The sequence below is a fragment of the Anopheles aquasalis genome, chromosome X (genome assembly GCF_943734665.1).
Source record: "Anopheles aquasalis chromosome X, idAnoAquaMG_Q_19, whole genome shotgun sequence".
In the NCBI taxonomy this organism is placed as follows: Eukaryota; Metazoa; Arthropoda; class Insecta; order Diptera; family Culicidae; genus Anopheles; species Anopheles aquasalis.
Genome location: NC_064876.1, coordinates 7,428,521 through 7,444,970, shown reverse-complemented (window position 1 = coordinate 7,444,970; position 16,450 = coordinate 7,428,521). Strand labels below are relative to the sequence as shown.

General features: G+C 51.7%; 3 protein-coding genes across 3 annotated transcripts; all 3 read left to right on the top strand.

Annotated features, from left to right (window-relative positions):
- The first annotated feature begins 258 nt into the window (after positions 1–258).
- Positions 259–3,296, top strand: LOC126571256 (alpha-(1,3)-fucosyltransferase C). Its single transcript, XM_050229622.1, is given in 5 exon segments — positions 259–557; positions 651–833; positions 1,377–1,462; positions 1,464–2,269; positions 2,401–3,296. Coding segments are annotated over 5 exon segments (1,545 nt in total). The 5' UTR covers positions 259–532; the 3' UTR covers positions 2,846–3,296.
- A 1,340-nt stretch (positions 3,297–4,636) lies between these two features.
- Positions 4,637–9,419, top strand: LOC126570729 (protein stoned-A). The gene is made up of 3 exons (XM_050228706.1): positions 4,637–5,102; positions 6,398–7,572; positions 8,008–9,419. Exons 2-3 carry the CDS (start codon positions 6,426–6,428, stop codon positions 9,417–9,419), a joined length of 2,559 nt encoding a protein of 852 aa, XP_050084663.1. The 5' UTR covers positions 4,637–5,102; positions 6,398–6,425.
- Positions 9,420–9,527: 108 nt separating this feature from the next.
- Positions 9,528–16,111, top strand: LOC126570672 (protein stoned-B). The gene is made up of 6 exons (XM_050228612.1): positions 9,528–11,582; positions 12,394–12,610; positions 12,684–13,442; positions 13,636–14,056; positions 14,153–14,545; positions 14,714–16,111. The coding sequence occupies exons 1-6, from the start codon at positions 9,528–9,530 to the stop codon at positions 14,859–14,861; spliced, it is 3,993 nt and encodes a 1,330-aa protein (XP_050084569.1). The 3' UTR covers positions 14,862–16,111.
- The last annotated feature ends 339 nt before the right edge of the window (positions 16,112–16,450 follow it).

Below are 16,450 nucleotides of genomic sequence, written 5' to 3'. Positions count from 1 at the left end.
GAGTCTATTACTTACGCACGCGCGTTACGATCGTATACCGAAGCGTCGATCTCTTTCTCTCAGACTCCCTGCACTCGGTTTCTCGTTCGTCATCTCATTAACGAATCGTTCCGATCTATCTGTGGTGCTCGGTACGCTCGGTTATTCTCATAAGTGCACATCGACTGATTGCTTAAATTACGCTGGTGTGCTCCACATACCTGATGTGTGACACTATTAGTGTGCATGTTTGATTTGCTAGGAGTCATTGGCTAGTGAATGGCAAATGCACTCGTTTTGTCTCGTTGCAGTACGGTGCATGTGCGTCTGTACGGTGCAAGTGGTCACTAGCCTAGACGGCTCACTTGACTCTGATTACTTAATCGTTAACTGCAGATTCCCTACCATATCGTTCTGCGTAGTTGGTACTTTATACAACTGAATTGTGCGCCCCTTAAGCACTCGTGTTACAGGCAAAGTTAAAGAACTCTGACCATCGTGGTCTTCATAATATCGCTTGAGGTGTCGGTATTTCGCAGTCACATACTTCAAGATGCCATGTAGAACTTGCGGTAAAGGTAAGAGCTGACAGGTCGTCCAGTACTTTTCCGGGCAAACTCGGGCCGGTACTTAACGTTTATTATTTCCATTCTCCCGGCACCCCCTTCTAGACTGCAAGTGCTTGCGGATGATGAGCAAGCGAGGCTGTGGATGCCGTCCATGTGATTCAGATTGCACGTGCAGCTGCAACACTAGCTCGAGCAATCGCACGATGCCGAACGGAAAGGGAACGAAAGACGGTTGTTCACAGCAATCTGTGACAGCAGACGGTGGGGTCGGATGCTGCTGTTCGAGTGTGATCGGTGCGGAAACGAAATGACTTCAGCGGAGATGGTTAATGCATGGATATGAAACTGATAGAGAGAATGCACCCGGCAAACCGGCATTGTTGCTAGTGAATAGAAGAACGAGAGATATACATGTCCAAAAATATAATTAGGATGAGCTGCAATGTGTTTTTAATGGCCTATGGCTTACAGCGACTGAGCTAGTTACTTATTAGACTAATAAAGATTCGCTAAAGTAATCATCCCGTGTGGCTTTGATGGAAGTGTCAGAACGGTTCTGTGATCAACTTGTGCCAGTCAATGGCCGTACCGTTTTGAAATAGTATACGGCCCCGTGGAGTTAGAGCTGGATTGGAAATGATTTTTTCTTCCTTTGAAAGTATAATGACGTTATATTTGCTATCCATTTTAAAACTAATAGCCAGGGTTAGGATTGTTATCCAGGCCTGTACCGGCAAGTAAACTCAACCAAGAACGGTGTCCCGTCCGCTTATCGATCAGCGCACACCTTATCGGTTATTGTTTGGCTGCGATATCCAACGTTTATAGATAACAGCAGTGAAGCACACTCAGCCTATGCCATCCATGGATTTCATCAGTTCTCATTCGTCATTAAACAGCGTCACTTGGTGGCGTTTGATATTTTCGGTTCGCTGCCCGTTAGCCGGGTGTGCTCCGATGATGCGTACCCTGTACAAGATTGCGCTAGCAGGGGCCCTATTCTTCTGTTTGTTTTTCTATCTAGTGATCTATGGAAAGTGCTTTAAGCCCGCCATAAGCAGCTATCGGATTCTGGACGATCACAACCGCGCGAGGGCGCGCTATCTGGAGGAACACGAGAAGGAGGTCGATCGTCCGCGGTATATCCTGCTCTACACAAGCTTTTTCGAAGAGGTCCGGTGGGGGTTGCCATCGGCTACGCTCGGGCCCGATTACTTTAAAGCGAAACGGTGCCCGGTCATTAACTGTGTGCTGACGTCTGATCACGGGCTGGTGAAACCGATTACGGAGTATGATGCGCTAGTCTATCATGTTGCCTCACCCTGGAATGTGGACCCACCGTCGATACGGGAGGCAAGGCAGATTTACATCGCAGCCATCCAGGAGTCTCCGGCGCACACCAAGCATCTGTTGAGGCTGGATACGGACTACTTCAACTGGACCATGACCTACCGACTGGATTCGGATATAGTGTTCAACTACCGCAGCATAGTAGACCTGGAGAGTGGTGAGATGGTGAGTCCAGCGGTCAAGCCGATCTGGCGCTATGGCTTTGATGCGTACAAGAACGCGTCCTTGGTCGAACTTGTCAGCCAGAAGCGTTCGATGGCTGTTCAGTTTGTTTCGCACTGCGGTGCTATTTCGAGGCGTGATCAGTTGGTGCGATCGTTACAATCTGCTAGGCTAACAGTGGACGTTTATGGCGCATGTGGCAATCACAAGTAAGTAGCCTAACAGTTTCTTATCCAAGGAGTGTTGGGACCACGCGATACCCTTATCTCCGCCCTCCGTAATGCTAGGTTTATTTTTATAATGAATAAACGTGCCTATTCGTGTCCCTCCGTCTCTACAGGTGCGCTCGTAACAACCCGGAGTGTGAAAAAATGCTGGACACGGTTTACTGGTTTTACCTTTCGTTTGAAAACTCGTTGTGCGTTGACTATGTCACGGAGAAACTGTTCAACGCACTCGAGCACAACATTGTACCGGTCGTGTACGGTGGTGCCGATTACACACGTTTTGCACCACCCGGTTCATACATCGATGTGCAGGATTACGCTTCCGTCGCAGACCTCGTCGACTATCTGCTCTATCTGGTTGACAATCCACAGGAGTACGTAAAGTACTTCTGGTGGAAGGAGCACTACGCCCTCGATGACTTCTCATCAGTGTGGTGCCGACTGTGCGAGAAGCTGCATAGCGTTAGCACCAGGGAAGCAGTACAGTACTATCGCGATGTGAAGTCTTGGTGGTATGATGATGTCTGCACGGTCGAGCCGAAGCTTCAATTCACCTAAAGGGTAATAGAAACATCCACAACAAATGATTGCCTCGGTCGGTGTTGCCATCTTAGCTATTAGAATGCGAGGGAAAGATAAGATCCTTCTCTCATGAACATGGCAGCACGCGCTCTCTTCTACCCAGACTACTACATTAACCTTTAGCAGCAACAGGAAAGGATTGAGGTGTTTCTAACACAGGGTATGCGTCACGATCATGCCTCGAAGCATCGATCTCTTTCTCTTTGACTTACCCACTAGGTGCTCGGTACGCTCGTATATTCTCATTAGTCAGCGTTTCACATACCTGGCACGGGATACTAATAGTATCCAGCCTGGATGAGTGGCAATGGCCTTGCAATGCCTATAGGCTATAGGCCAATTATGCTGGCTCTTGTATGCGCATCGTTCCGTATCGTTTCAATTTTAAGCTGGTTATTTGTTACACAAATAAAGATTCTTTAATGTATGTGTTTGGTTGTGTAAGGATAAACAGAGACGTCTTATGTGATATGTAGTACATCCATGCAGGCGTAACTTCATGCACCGGAAGAGAAATGAGAATTCGGCGGAAGTATCAAGGTCTACCGATGGTGCAAGCGGCAAGCGAAGACAAATCACAAGCATGGGAAGCAGTACAGTACTATCGCGATGTAAAGTCCTGGTGTTATGATGATGCCTGCACAATCGAGCCAAATCTGCAGGTTTGAGATTTTGCTACCACATATGAAAATGACTTTTACTTTTTATTTGAAGGTAATAAAGCGTCTTTCTTCTTTCTAGTTGATTCGAAGGAATGTATCCATATCTACTCATTTCATTTGCACCCAACCCCGCAGACATTTCCCATACAAAATCGGGCATTTTTGTAAGGGGTTTGTTTACGGGGAAAGGTAACAGGGTGGTAATGTACGAGATAAGGCAGACCTTCCAAAAAGTGACATTTGGCTACTAAGAATAGTATACCGACACACTAAGCTGCGAGTAATATCGGCCTGATAGTTTATTGCTTCGTTTCTTAGCTCTCAGTTTATTCGATAAGACAATCGCAGTTTATTCGATAAGACAATCGCAGTTTATTCGCTAAGACAAACATCTTTTTTGAAGACTCCCGTATGTTGACGTGTTATGCAACGTACTGTTCTATGCTGCTGATCAGTGACGACAGTGGGCAGATAACGACATGTGCAAAAAAAACAGAACTACTAGCACATTTTAATACAAAACCTTGTAAAGAACGAAAAGGAGGATTTCGGCGCTGTTTGTGCCGCTCATCTGCGCATGTCTTTCACCATCAATTAGCTGCCCACCGAAAGGTTGCCTCTCTTGACTTCATCTGCGTCAAGAGTGTGTGTGTGAGTGTGTCACAATAATCGATGTAATAGAACGTACAACAGGGGCCCTTCTCTTCCCTTAACAAACTGTCTGTTCCTATCAAAGGGGGTCAAATAATGCTAGTTTTCCTTTTATGTTCCCATTGAGAAAAAAAAGTATTCGAGATGACAAATTCCGGCTCCAACCAGTGAGCCCAGCTTTGGAGTCTTCATTCTTTGGAGGGGGCCTTTGGGCCGAGAATTATTAGCAAATCTCTCAGGAATCTCGCAACCGTACCGTGCATAGTGAGCATGCTCGGTGAGCGTGCAGAGAGAGAGGGAGAGAGAGAGAGAGCGAGAGAAAGAAAGAGAGAGAGAGAGGAAGAGAGAGAGGAAGAGAGAGAGAGAGAGAGAGAGAGAGAGAGAGAGAGAGAGAGAGAGACGGAATCGTTTTGGTTCAAGCTATGGTGACCATCCTTTCTGGGCCAGTCCATGGTCTCGCGCTACTACCGTTCGGTTCGCACGTGTCCGTACTGAATGAATTCACGGTCCGTTGCAATCGTTCGGTCCGTTTCTTGCTGCTGACTTCATGAGACGCGCGAGTGGTGTTAGTTTGTTCAACGAAGGTCGACGACGATCAGAGTTTTAGGAGACCACCAGGAAAAGGCCCGGAAGCAGAAGGCATCCGGAAGTTTCAATCAAGTTTATCCTCTTCAATCCACTCGTCTCCAAAAACTCTCGGTGCTTCCGCGCTATTCGAAGGAACGCAACGCAGGTGGTGTGATAGTTTTGGAAGCGGCGCTGGAGGAGTATCCTGTGTTGGCGATTGCCGGTGGTGAGCATCGAGGGGAAGCTGAAGCATCCTGGCCTTGCATAAGCACAGCCTGTGTGGAGAAGTTGTATCACTCAGCCAAACTACGCAGTGACGGATTCATCGTAATGCTCAACCGTACCGATGAGACGTAAGTAGCACCAGCAGCAGCAGCAGCCTCACAGGCAACAGAGTCACATATTCTTGAGTTGTTGAGTGTGCTCAATAGCTACATGTACAATATACGGGTATCTGTATCTACAGCTATATATCCGTCCGTAAGATACTAACAAAATATATATATATATATATATATATATATATATATATATACATATATTGGGTTCCCCTTGGCAGCCACTAGCCCTGAAGAAGAATCGTATCCTGTTTGCACTTTTACTTTCTCTCTCTCTCTCTCTCTCTCTCTCGCGCGCGCTCTCTCTCTCTCTCTCTCTCGCGCTCTCTCTCTCTCTCTCGCGCTCTCTCTCTCTCTTAATCTCTCTCTCTCTCTCTTGGAGAGGAGCCTCCGAGCTGTCAAGTACCATAGGAGTCTTCTGCTGAATCGCTCCCTACTCTGTATCACGTAACCAAGGCACAGCTTCACCACAGTGGAGCCTGATCCCGTTTTCCTCTCGGATGCAACAGAATCAATTATTAATTCGGTGCAGCTTGCAGTCGCTATTGGTACCAGCGGAGCGTACTGGTATTCCTTGCTTTTTGGGCGCCCAACCATCCCAGTTCCAAATCACCCCGTTTTCGGAGTTATCAAGTCGTTTGCTTCCGATGCTTCTGTGAGTTTTAATCCAGAGTACCAGAGTCGAATGGAAGGATAGCAAACATCCGATTCGATTCATGGCTGTGTTGGTCACCGATTGTCACTCTGTGCGGTACGCGTGCGCCTGCCCTATGTGGGCACTTGGGAGACTTTCTATCGGTTGGTGGGTCTGCTCCTCGCTCCCTAAGAAGGGCGCTACGTTAGACAGGCTATGTAGTTATCAATGAACTGCCACTGGACCTCGTTTGGCAATCGAAACGGTTGATGCTGAAGGTGAGACATCCATGTACCGCATTACGGGGTAAGAACGAGGCTATGACTTTTCGGTTTGCAGTCTACGACTTTTAGAGTACTTGTTTGCCAGCGAAATCACCCAGCAGCCAGCCCCAGCATACCCCGTTGCTGCCGGGTGCGTCTTATGTAACCGGATCCGCTTTCAGATCGGATGGGCCACGAATTAAATGCAGGATGTAGGTGATGCGCAGCGGTTACGAGCGAGTGCAGGACTCCACCGCTCCAGCCAGTGTTGGATAGTGCAAACCGATTAATTTCACTTATTCTCCCTGCCTCTCTCTCTGTCTGTCTATCTACGTCTTCCTTCTCTTGCGCCGTTCTTTCTCTCTCTCATACTTGTTCAATTTTTGTTTCAATTGATTCCCTGTGTTGGGCAGACGATTGGATGTCTCGGTAGTTTAGATAATGCTGAAGCTACCCAAAGGACTGAAGAAGAAAAAGAAAGGCAAAAAATCAAAGAAAGACCAGGAGCTATTCACCGAGGAGGAGCTAGAGCAGTATCGGCGGGAGCATCAGAACCATTCGGCGCTCAATTCGGCGGCCCCATCGGACAGTGAGGAACAACAGCAGCCGCAGTCACAGCACCAGCTGGCGGCATCGGTAGCGGGCGCAGGTGGCGAAAAGTCCGGTGAAACTGACGAGGAATGGTCCAAGTTTGCGGCCCTCACCAGTGGAATTGACTCGGTGCTCAAGAAGACCCAGGGTGATCTCGATCGCATCAAGAGCACCTCGTTCTTCCAGAAGGTCCCAACCAAGGTCGAGCAGGAGGAGCGAGAACGCGAGGAGCGGGAGCGGGAGCGCGAGCGCTGCGCACAAGAGGAGCAACGTCGGAAGGCCGCTGAAGAGGCAGCACAGGAGGAGAAGCGATCGGCGGAGGAGCTGATCAGTGCGGTTGTCGAGCTATCCGAATCCGAGCACAACTCGGAAGCAGAGGAGGACATCTTCGACACCGGGTACATCGATGCGATTACCCGCGGGGAGCTACCGATCGCGTACGTGCCCGAGTCACCGGTACTAGAGTCATTCGACGGACCGGACCCGTTCGACACCTCATACGCGGAGAAGGTCATCAAGGGACCCGAGGTATCGAAGCGGGGCAAAAAGCTAGTGAGCATCGGATCGGCCGTCGAGGTACTAACTGGACGCGTCGACGGGGCCGGTACCGGTGCGGCCAAGCAGCGCAGACAGCGGCGTGGACCGCAGAATCTACTGCTCGCCAGTTTCGACGAAGGAGACCAACAGCAGCAGCAGCAGCAGCAGCAGGGCGAACAGGGTCACGATGACGCTGTAAACAGCGATCGGAAGGATTCGACGGCTCTAACCCTGCTCGATGACTCAGCCGACCTACCGTCATCGAACATTGAGATCGACTTGAGCGTATCGCTCCACTTGAATCTACAGAAGCAGCAACAGCAGCAGCAGCAACAAGACGAAGAATACTCCCAGATTCCGGAGCAACCGGACTTAGACGAGTTTGACGAGTTAAAGTCGCGCGAACCACTCTTGGTGGCAGGTAGTGACAATCTTGAGCTACTGCTAGGAAAGCCAGAAGGTAAGCTAACATGAACGTGGTATCCCACCCGCTATAAACACCAGACATAATTCTTTCTGATTACTATTACTTGTTTTGTTTGTTTTTTATGGTTTTTAGTTAGCCTGCATTGCTTCAAAAGATGAGGAGTTTTTTTGTGAATATGGAATTAAAAAAATAATAATAGAAAAACAACCGCAATAGCCAGGGATAGACAATATTTTTATTGATGCAATCGCTCCCTTGAATTTAAAAAAAAACTTTTTTGTTGAACAAAAAAAACATAATACTCATATCCGCTTTCTCGCGGATCTTTCTCTTTCTCTCTCTCTCTCTCTCTCTCTCTCTCTCTCTCTCTCTCTGTCTCTCTCTGTTTGTTTCTCTGTCTCTCTCTGTCTCTCTCTATCTCTCTCTCTCTGCCTTTCTCTGTCTCTCTCAATCTCTCTTTCTGTGCAGTAAAAGAAGCAACAGGGGTTTCATCCGATACCACCAGCATACTCATCTTAGACGCCTTTGACGCACCGGAATCGGACGATCCGTTCTATACCGGGTTTGTGGAGCGGTTGCTACCGGCGACAGCCGTCGAGGACGACGAGTTTGATCCCCGAGCAATCACAGAAGAAGAAAAAGAAGAAGAAGAAGCGGGCAGCGTCCGTGCCGCCACACCGGATCTCTTCTCAGCCGACCACGGTTCGGACTCACGACACACAGCGGCCCCTTTGCAGGATCTCCTGTCCGTGAGCAGCTCGGATCTCACCGGGCTCGGTGACAAGCCACTCGAGGTAGCAGCCGGACCACACGAGGTATCGCGTGCTACCAACGAGCAAGCGGCCGATCCCTTCGATACGACTGCGATCGACCTGATCGTAGCACCGGGCAAGGCCGAGCTAAAGTTTCTCGAGGAGGAGCTGCTGCGGTCATCGTCGTCGTCGGCGGATCCGCGTGGCCCTTGTATCATCCACTCGCTGAGCGATCCCGACTTCGATCCACGGGCCGACAACGACGACAACGTTACCAACGGCACACAAGCAGCGGGCGGGCCGGAGGACGTACGACTAGAGCAGGATTTGCAGTCGCTGGTGCAGCGCAAATCTTCGTTAAGTCTGCACATCAGTGCCGGTGGTGGTGGTGTCATCGGTGTCACCGCTGCCAACCGCAGCAAATCTGTAGTGTTTGCCGTCGTAACACCGGATCTGCTGAAGCTCGACGGTGCTGACCGTTCGTCGGTGACCAAGAAACCGCTGACACCGTACTACAGCCGCGAATCGTCCCTGCCGGACTTGGAGGCTGATCCGTTCGATACTTCGTTCGTGCCACCCGTCGCACCGACTTCGCTCGAACTCAGTCTCCTCGAGCAAGAGCTGACCAGCACCGAAAGCGGCGACGATTTCAACCCGCGGGCAGAGGAGTTTCCAAGAGTCGAGCAAATCCGGATTCCGGTACCGGTCACCAAACGATCGGCGGCGGATCTGCTCGGTTCGGGCTACGATCAGCAGCAGTCGTCTGACGCTCAGAAGGTGCTGACTCCGGCGCGGCTTGGTGTTTTGGTCGGTGGGTCGATTGAGCAACCGGAGGAGCTGGACCCGTTCGATACGACGATCGCGCACAACTTGCAACCGGGACGAGCCGAGCTGAAGCTGCTAGAGGACGAGCTGATACCGACCGTGACGAGCGCCCCGACGACCGATATCCTGTCCGACGCGGCCCAAGAGCCTAGCTCGGTCTTTGTCAAAGTGCTCACACCGCAGGTTGGTGGCCGCGGTTCACTAGACTTTGGTGGTGGTGGCGTCAACGACGCGCAGAGTGCGCAGCAGCAGCAACAGTGCGAGGTCGATCCATTTCGATACGTCGATAACGGAGAACATTGATCCCGGTCGGACGGAGATTAAGCTGATCGAGGACGAACTGATTGACCACTACTAAAGGCAGCAGGCCCTTGGTGCAGCAGTTGAAGTAGACAGCAGAAACTGAACACAATGGCGAATCCTTTTCTGATGGACGATGAGGATCCGCTGGAGGGTCGCGATCCGACTCCGAACCCGTTTTTGTTCGGTGACAGCGAGCCGTCCGACGAGCCGGACAATCCGTTCCTAGCGAGCGTACCGACGGCCAACGGGGCCCGAAATCCCTTTGCCATGTTCGGTGAAGCCGATGGGGAAGCGAACACCGGCATGCCCCTGGCACCGCCAGCCACCGGGGTCGGCGATGTCTTCGGTTCGATCGTCACCAGTGGCACGGACCTATTCCTGAGCGATCCCGTCATCCTCCAGACCAACGGCAGCAGCGTACCGCAGGCGCAGGACGCCAGTAGTGCAAACTTCTTCCACACGACGATCAACGAGGAGGACGATCTGATCATACCGAAGCCGAGCTTGCACCTGCACCTGGGTGCGCACAACAACACCGCCCGGATGGGGGGTGATGCTCTGCTCGGTGCGCTCTACTCGAGCGAGGACGAGCTGCGTGGTGGTGCATCGATTGCACCGCACAAGCCGCCACCACCCCGTCCAATACCGCCATCGCACGCGACGCAACAGCTGATCAGCTCGATCGCCGATCAGCTAGATCAAACCACCACCAACCTGCTGCAGAAGATACCGGTCACGCGTACGCCCAGTCCCGTCTCGATGCGTGATCTTCACTCGCCTAGCCCGACACCCGACTTTGGTGATCTGATGACGTCAACGGCAGCCGTTGCCACCGCTCCCGACAATCCATTCGCCAGTGAGCCTGCCCCGTCGGGCCCGACCATGACACCAGGCGGACAGCATTCGGAGCAGAGCATACAGAAGCCACCGAGACCGAGGCCACCGCCACCGAGGCCTGCGCCGCCGGCTCGTAGTTCGCTAGCGTCGACACCAGTTGGCGCAACGCAGCCACCGGCACCGCCAGCACCACCAGCATACCAGGATCCGGATCTGTTCGATTTGTTCGGATCCGATCCGCGTCCCATTGCTTCACCCAAGCCGCCAGCTCCCAAGACCAAGGAGGACATTCTCTCGCTGTTCTCGATGCCGGCACAACCGGTTGCGGCCGCGACTACTCCCGAGCCCAAGAAGCCCGATCTGCTGAGTGACGATCTGGATGATCTGCTCCGCGGTGGTGATGGTACGACAGATACGGCACCGGATGCAGCACCGGAGGCAGCGTTTGTGCCGTACCTGAGCGAGCAACCACAACGTCCGGTGCCACCAGTACCGCATACAGTAGCAGCAGCGCCGACGGCGACGGCAACGACGGCGGTCACGAAGATCTTACAGGAACAGCCGCCTCCGGAACAGGCGATAGCACTGGATGCGGAGCTGATGATGGAACCATCGCCCGAGATTGTGTTCGAGGTGGCACCGGCTTCGGAGCCGGAGAGTGATGCGATGCGCTCGGAGGTTTCGTCGGAGTACAGCCCGACCGGTTCAAACCTGACGTCCGGCAACATACCGAGCTCGGTGTCCGGTAGCATCGTCAATCTGCCGCTCGGGGCGGTGGCAACTAGTGACGAGCTCGAGTCGGAAACGACCGTGACCGCGACCGCGACCGCCGTACTCGAAACAACTGGTACCGAGTACGTCGAACCGGTGGTGGCTGCCAATCCGTTCGAGATGGAAACGGACAGCGGCCCGGCTGTCAGTGGTGTTTGTGGTGGGCTGGCGTATGCGACCGAACTGTTCGGGGGCACGACCAACGTCACCAACAACAACACGATGGAGGTGGAACCGCTAGAGGTTGGTGCAGGGGCAGAAGCACCAGCAGCCACCGCCTGCGCTGTTTCCGCCGAGCAGGATGCGTTCGATTCGTTTGCTGCAAAGTTCGAGAGCCGCAGTCAACCGTCTGGTCCTGGTGGGACCGCTCCTGGGCAACCGATAATACCCTCGGTTGGTAACATTTTCCTGCAGGACGACGGTGGCGTCAGTGGTGCCGATGCTTGGGGTACCGATGGTATAGGTGGTGGTGATGGTGGTGGTGCCGATGGATTCGGTAACGATGATGGTTTCGATGATATGTTCCTGTCCATGCAAGCACCGCCGAAGGCAGAGGTAAGTCATATAGTATCGTGAATCAATACCAGACAGTTTCGCGTACTAAACTACAAGAAAATTTGGTTTGGGGAAGATTAGTGTAAACCATCGTACAACGGCATTAAGTTTAGAAAGGGGGGGGTCTTCGAAAACGGTATTTTTTCCGGTCGTAGCCGCCTGATGGGCCATCTGAAATATGCAAATCAATATTAAAATTGACAAACTAGAAGATTATCCAGGTAACCCCGTTGAGCTTTGATGTTGCATTCCCATTTTCTCAATTTTTGGCAGCATTTTGAAGTGAAGAAAAAGTGATCACACCATAATCAAACGCGGGTTCGTCGCCGAGACGAAAGAATAGGCCCAAGGCTCAAAGTGTCTATAATAAAACTTTAAGAAACGGGCTCGTCGCTTAAACGAGCAATTCTTTTGTTTTGGACCAAAAACGCGCACAATTTTGAAGCAGAAAATTGCTTACCTATATTTTTTTCGCAAATTCCATGATGAACTAGAACTTTTCAAGTATATTTGATCGTAGTTTGTGTACAATTTATTCACATCCATGGCATCAAACGCTTCAATGTAGCGAGCGATGTATTAAATCTGCATGAAGCGCAAATTTAACAAAATCAGTATCTTTGTCAGTTTTTTTTTCGATTGATCCAGCAAATTTACACAATAATGTCACGTAAAGTAAATGTCAGGAAAAAAAATCAATATTCAACATCGTTTTTGTTGAGCCAAGAAACCGACGAAAAAAAGTTAATAAAAAATTACATATTTTACTAGCGTGTTTCCATGTATTAATATACGCTGCTTGACGTTACAGCACGATTCGGATGAGGACCGCGAGTTTTCTGTCGTCATAAGGCCGAAGAATGGGCTGGAGGTGGGCTTCTCGGCGCCGGCCCTTGCACCACCGCCCAAAAGCCCACTGACCGCCTCCATCTACTCGGGCGACTCGTCGCCGCGCGTCAACCCGTTCGACCGGCCCGACGACGAGGACGAGGGTGAAGGTGAAGCGATTCCGGTCAGCATGCCAGACAGTAAGTAGTGGGTGGTGAGTGGTGTATGACAAATTATTACATATGTTTCGGGGGTGGGCGGGTTTTATTGCAGAGCCGCAGCTCGAGCGCACCGATTCGCAGGAGACCCCGCCGACACCGCTGTTCGACGAGGACGTGTCGCAGCCGCTGGAGGACTTCCCGCGCGTCAGTCACCACGGTGACGGCTGGGAGATGCAGCTGCGCCAGCCGAACAAGAAGAAGATCACGGGACAGCGGTTCTGGAAGAAAATCTACGTACGGCTGGTGTGCCAGGGCGACAGCCCGGTGCTGCAGCTCTACAATGCGGCGAACGACAAGGAACCATTCCAGGAGCTGCCGCTGCAGGCGTGCTACTCGGTGTCGGAGATCGGTGCCCAGCAGTTCGACAACTTCGGCAAGATCTTCACCGTGAAGCTGCAGTACGTGTTCTACAAGGAGCGGCCGGGGGTAAGACCGGGCCAGGTAACCAAGGCCGAGCGACTGACCAACAAGCTGAGCCAGTTCGCGGCGTACGCGATACAGGGTGACTACCAGGGCGTGAAGGAGCTCGGCAGCGACCTGAAGAAGCTCGGGCTGCCGGTGGAACATGCGCCGCAGGTGTCGCAGCTGTTCAAGCTCGGCTCGATGAACTACGAGGACATGAAGCAGTTCTCGGTCTGCATCGAGGAGGCACTATTCAAGATGAACGTTCACCGGGACCGAGCACTCACGTACAAGACTGAGGAGGTACAGGTGACGGCGGTGGACGAGCTGTACGTGGAGCAAGATGCCGAGGGTCACGTGCTCAAGCAGATTGCCCGCGTCCGCCTCTTCTTCTTGGCCTTCCTCACTGGTAAGTTTGCTCGTCTCGTTCTGCTCGACATCGGCCAGCCATTAAATCATCTCTCTCTCTCTCTCTCTCTCTCTCTCTCTCTCTCTCTCTCTCTCTCTCTCTCTCTTTCTCTCTCTCTCTCTCTCTCTCTCTCTCTCTCTCTCTCTCTCTCTCTCTCTCTATCTATCCCTCTCTCTCTCAATCTCTTGGACAGGCATGCCGGACATCGAGCTCGGCGTGAATGATCTGTGGCGCCAGGGCAAGGAGGTGGTCGGCCGGCACGATATCATCCCGGTGGTGACGGAGGAGTGGATACGGCTGGAGGGAGTCGAGTTTCACAACTGCGTGCAGCAGGACGAGTACGAGCGGAGCCGGACGATAAAGTTCAAGCCGCCGGACGCCTGCTACATCGAGCTGATGCGGTTTCGCATTCGACCACCGAAGAATCGCGAGCTTCCGCTCCAGCTCAAGGCGACCTGGTGCGTCACCGGCAACAAGGTGGAGCTGCGGGCCGACGTCCTCGTGCCCGGCTTCGCGTCCCGCAAGCTCGGCCAGATCCCGTGCGAGGACGTCTCGATACGCTTCCCGATACCCGAGTGCTGGATCTATCTGTTTCGTGTGGAGAAACACTTCCGGTAGGTCCAGGAAGCTCTTCTACCCGGACGTCGATCTGGTCTAACGTTTCTCTCTCTCTTCCTCTCTCTTTCTCTGTTCTTTCTCGTCTGGTGCAGGTATGGCTCGGTGAAGTCCGCTCACCGGCGCACTGGCAAGATCAAAGGCATCGAGCGCATTCTGGGCGCGGTGGACACGCTGCAGGAGTCGCTGATCGAGGTGACATCCGGGCAGGCCAAGTACGAGCATCATCACCGAGCGATCGTGTGGCGCTGCCCGCGCCTACCGAAGGAGGGCCAGGGTGCGTACACTACGCACCAGCTGGTGTGCCGTATGGCACTGACCAGCTTCGACCAGATCCCGGACCAGCTGGCCCCGTACGCGTACATCGAGTTCACGATGCCTGCGACGCAAGCCTCCCACACAACCGTGCGCTCGGTTAGCGTTCAGGACTCCGAGAGCGATGAGCCGCCGGAAAAGTACGTTCGCTACCTGGCACGCCACGAGTACCGGTATGTTGAAAATGACATCTTTATTATGCGTTGCCTCCTTCCTAACTCTCTCTGTCTGTCTGTCTGTCTGTCTGTCTGTCTGTCTGTCTCTCTCTCTCTCTCTCTCTCTCTCTCTCTCTCTCTCTCTCTCTCTCTCTCTCACACACACACACACACACACAAACACAGCGTTGGCATTGAGCATACGACGGGCGAATCGATGAATCCGTACCTGGCGGCGACGACCGTCGCGAAGCAGCCGCCGCCGATTCAGGAGGAGCAACCGATGGCCACCACACCGATCGCTCCGAGTGATTCGGACTCCGATTCGAACTAAAGCCCTGTTCCAGGAGCATCAGCACTCGAGCAATAGCGTTGCCAGCGTTCAACCCTACAGCTATGCGCTATTGTGAGGCTCCACAGACTGGGAGAGACTGTCCTGCTCTAGATCCACTAATCCAAGCACTAAAACACGCAGAAGTAAAACGAAGAAAAAAAACAAACGGCAAGCGCGCGGCTAGAGTTACGATACCAAATTGCAGCGCGCGGAAGCATTTACACCTAAACACAATATATGTACGCCCATAGTAGACTACCCAGTATGCCAGTAATATTTAACCGTACTTGTATAAAAGTCCTGCATCTATATACATATAGAATGGTCTATGTATAAAAATAGAAACGCCAACAAACAACACGCAACCAATATCATACACGAACACAAAACCAAACCTATCTTCTGTTGATACGCGTACTCCAACTCGTAAGTGCGCGCGAGAAAGAGAAAAAGAAAGAAAGAGAGAGAGACAGGAGAAAGCGATAAAGAGCGATAGAGAGAGAGAGAAAGAGAGAGAGAGAGAGAGAGAGAGAAAAGAAAGAGAGAATGGTGAGGGCACTGGGTACAAGCGTATGTACTTGTTGTTGCATCCCGCTGCAGGCTTTGCGTTTAAGGATCTTCGCCGCGTTCGATGTTGGGTGCCTGAGAGCCGTGTCGCCTTCCTTGACCCTCCCACCAGTCAGTCAGTGAGCCATCGTTACCGCTTACTGCGCATCCTCAATCCGGTGTAGTTGTTTTGTCCCAAGCATTGCCATCTGCGCAATGGAGCGTGTTTGTGTTTTTTGTTTCCCGAGCACCAGCATGGGTTGATCCGCTGCGTATGTCTATTTCCTATAGCCAATAATGTAGCTAGTAAGCTAGTGCAACGCCTGTTCCTGCTGTGCGCAGGCGCCAACTTGAAGCGAGCGCAAATCATCCCGCTTCCAAGACGGGTTGTGGGTGGGAGGTACGACAATACTCATCGTTAGCGCACGGATAAGAAAAAGTGACCTAACGGAACTCACGAAATCACGAATGATCTTTCCTTCCCCCACCCGTGGGTGGGATGAAGAGAGTATCCATTCAAATGAGCTGTTACTTTATCCTGGAAGCCTGGAACTGTTTATTACAAAAAAATCCAAATGTCCACATGCCACTTTGTTGCTTAAAGCGCGTTAGTCAGTTCAGCAAGCATTTATGAGGGTTAGACCGTTTCTAGACCGTTTCTACACTGCGCCAAAATTTTTGCTGCCAAAACGAAACTTATTGGATTCCCATAGGAATCTTGTATATTCCCATAGGAATTCTATGGGAATCCAATAAGTTTCCTTTTGGCAGCGAAAATTTTGGCGCAGTGTAGAAACACTCTTAGACCGTTTCTACACTGCGCCAAAATTTTCGCTGCCAAAAGGAAACTTATTGGATTCCCATAGGAATCTTGTATATTCCAATAGGAATTCTATGGGAATCCAATAAGTTTCCTTTTGGCAGCGAAAATTTTGGCGCAGTGTAGAAACGGTCTTAGGCCGTTTCTACACTGCGCCAAAATTTTCGCTGCAAAAACTAAACTTATAGGATTCCCATAGAATTCCTATTGGAATATACAAGAT

What these genes read in the sequence shown, in the direction of transcription:
- LOC126570729 (XM_050228706.1), top strand. Translation starts at nt 6,426, where the DNA reads ATGCTGAAGCTACCCAAAGGACTGAAGAAGAAAAAGAAAGGCAAAAAA. An exon ending in ACTGCTAGGAAAGCCAGAAG is followed by an intron (nt 7,573 to 8,007) that starts GTAAGCTAACAT and finishes CTTTCTGTGCAG; the next exon opens with TAAAAGAAGCAACAGGGGTT.
- LOC126570672 (XM_050228612.1), top strand. Translation starts at nt 9,528, where the DNA reads ATGGCGAATCCTTTTCTGATGGACGATGAGGATCCGCTGGAGGGTCGC. An exon ending in CGTGTGGAGAAACACTTCCG is followed by an intron (nt 14,057 to 14,152) that starts GTAGGTCCAGGA and finishes CGTCTGGTGCAG; the next exon opens with GTATGGCTCGGTGAAGTCCG. An exon ending in CTGGCACGCCACGAGTACCG is followed by an intron (nt 14,546 to 14,713) that starts GTATGTTGAAAA and finishes ACACAAACACAG; the next exon opens with CGTTGGCATTGAGCATACGA.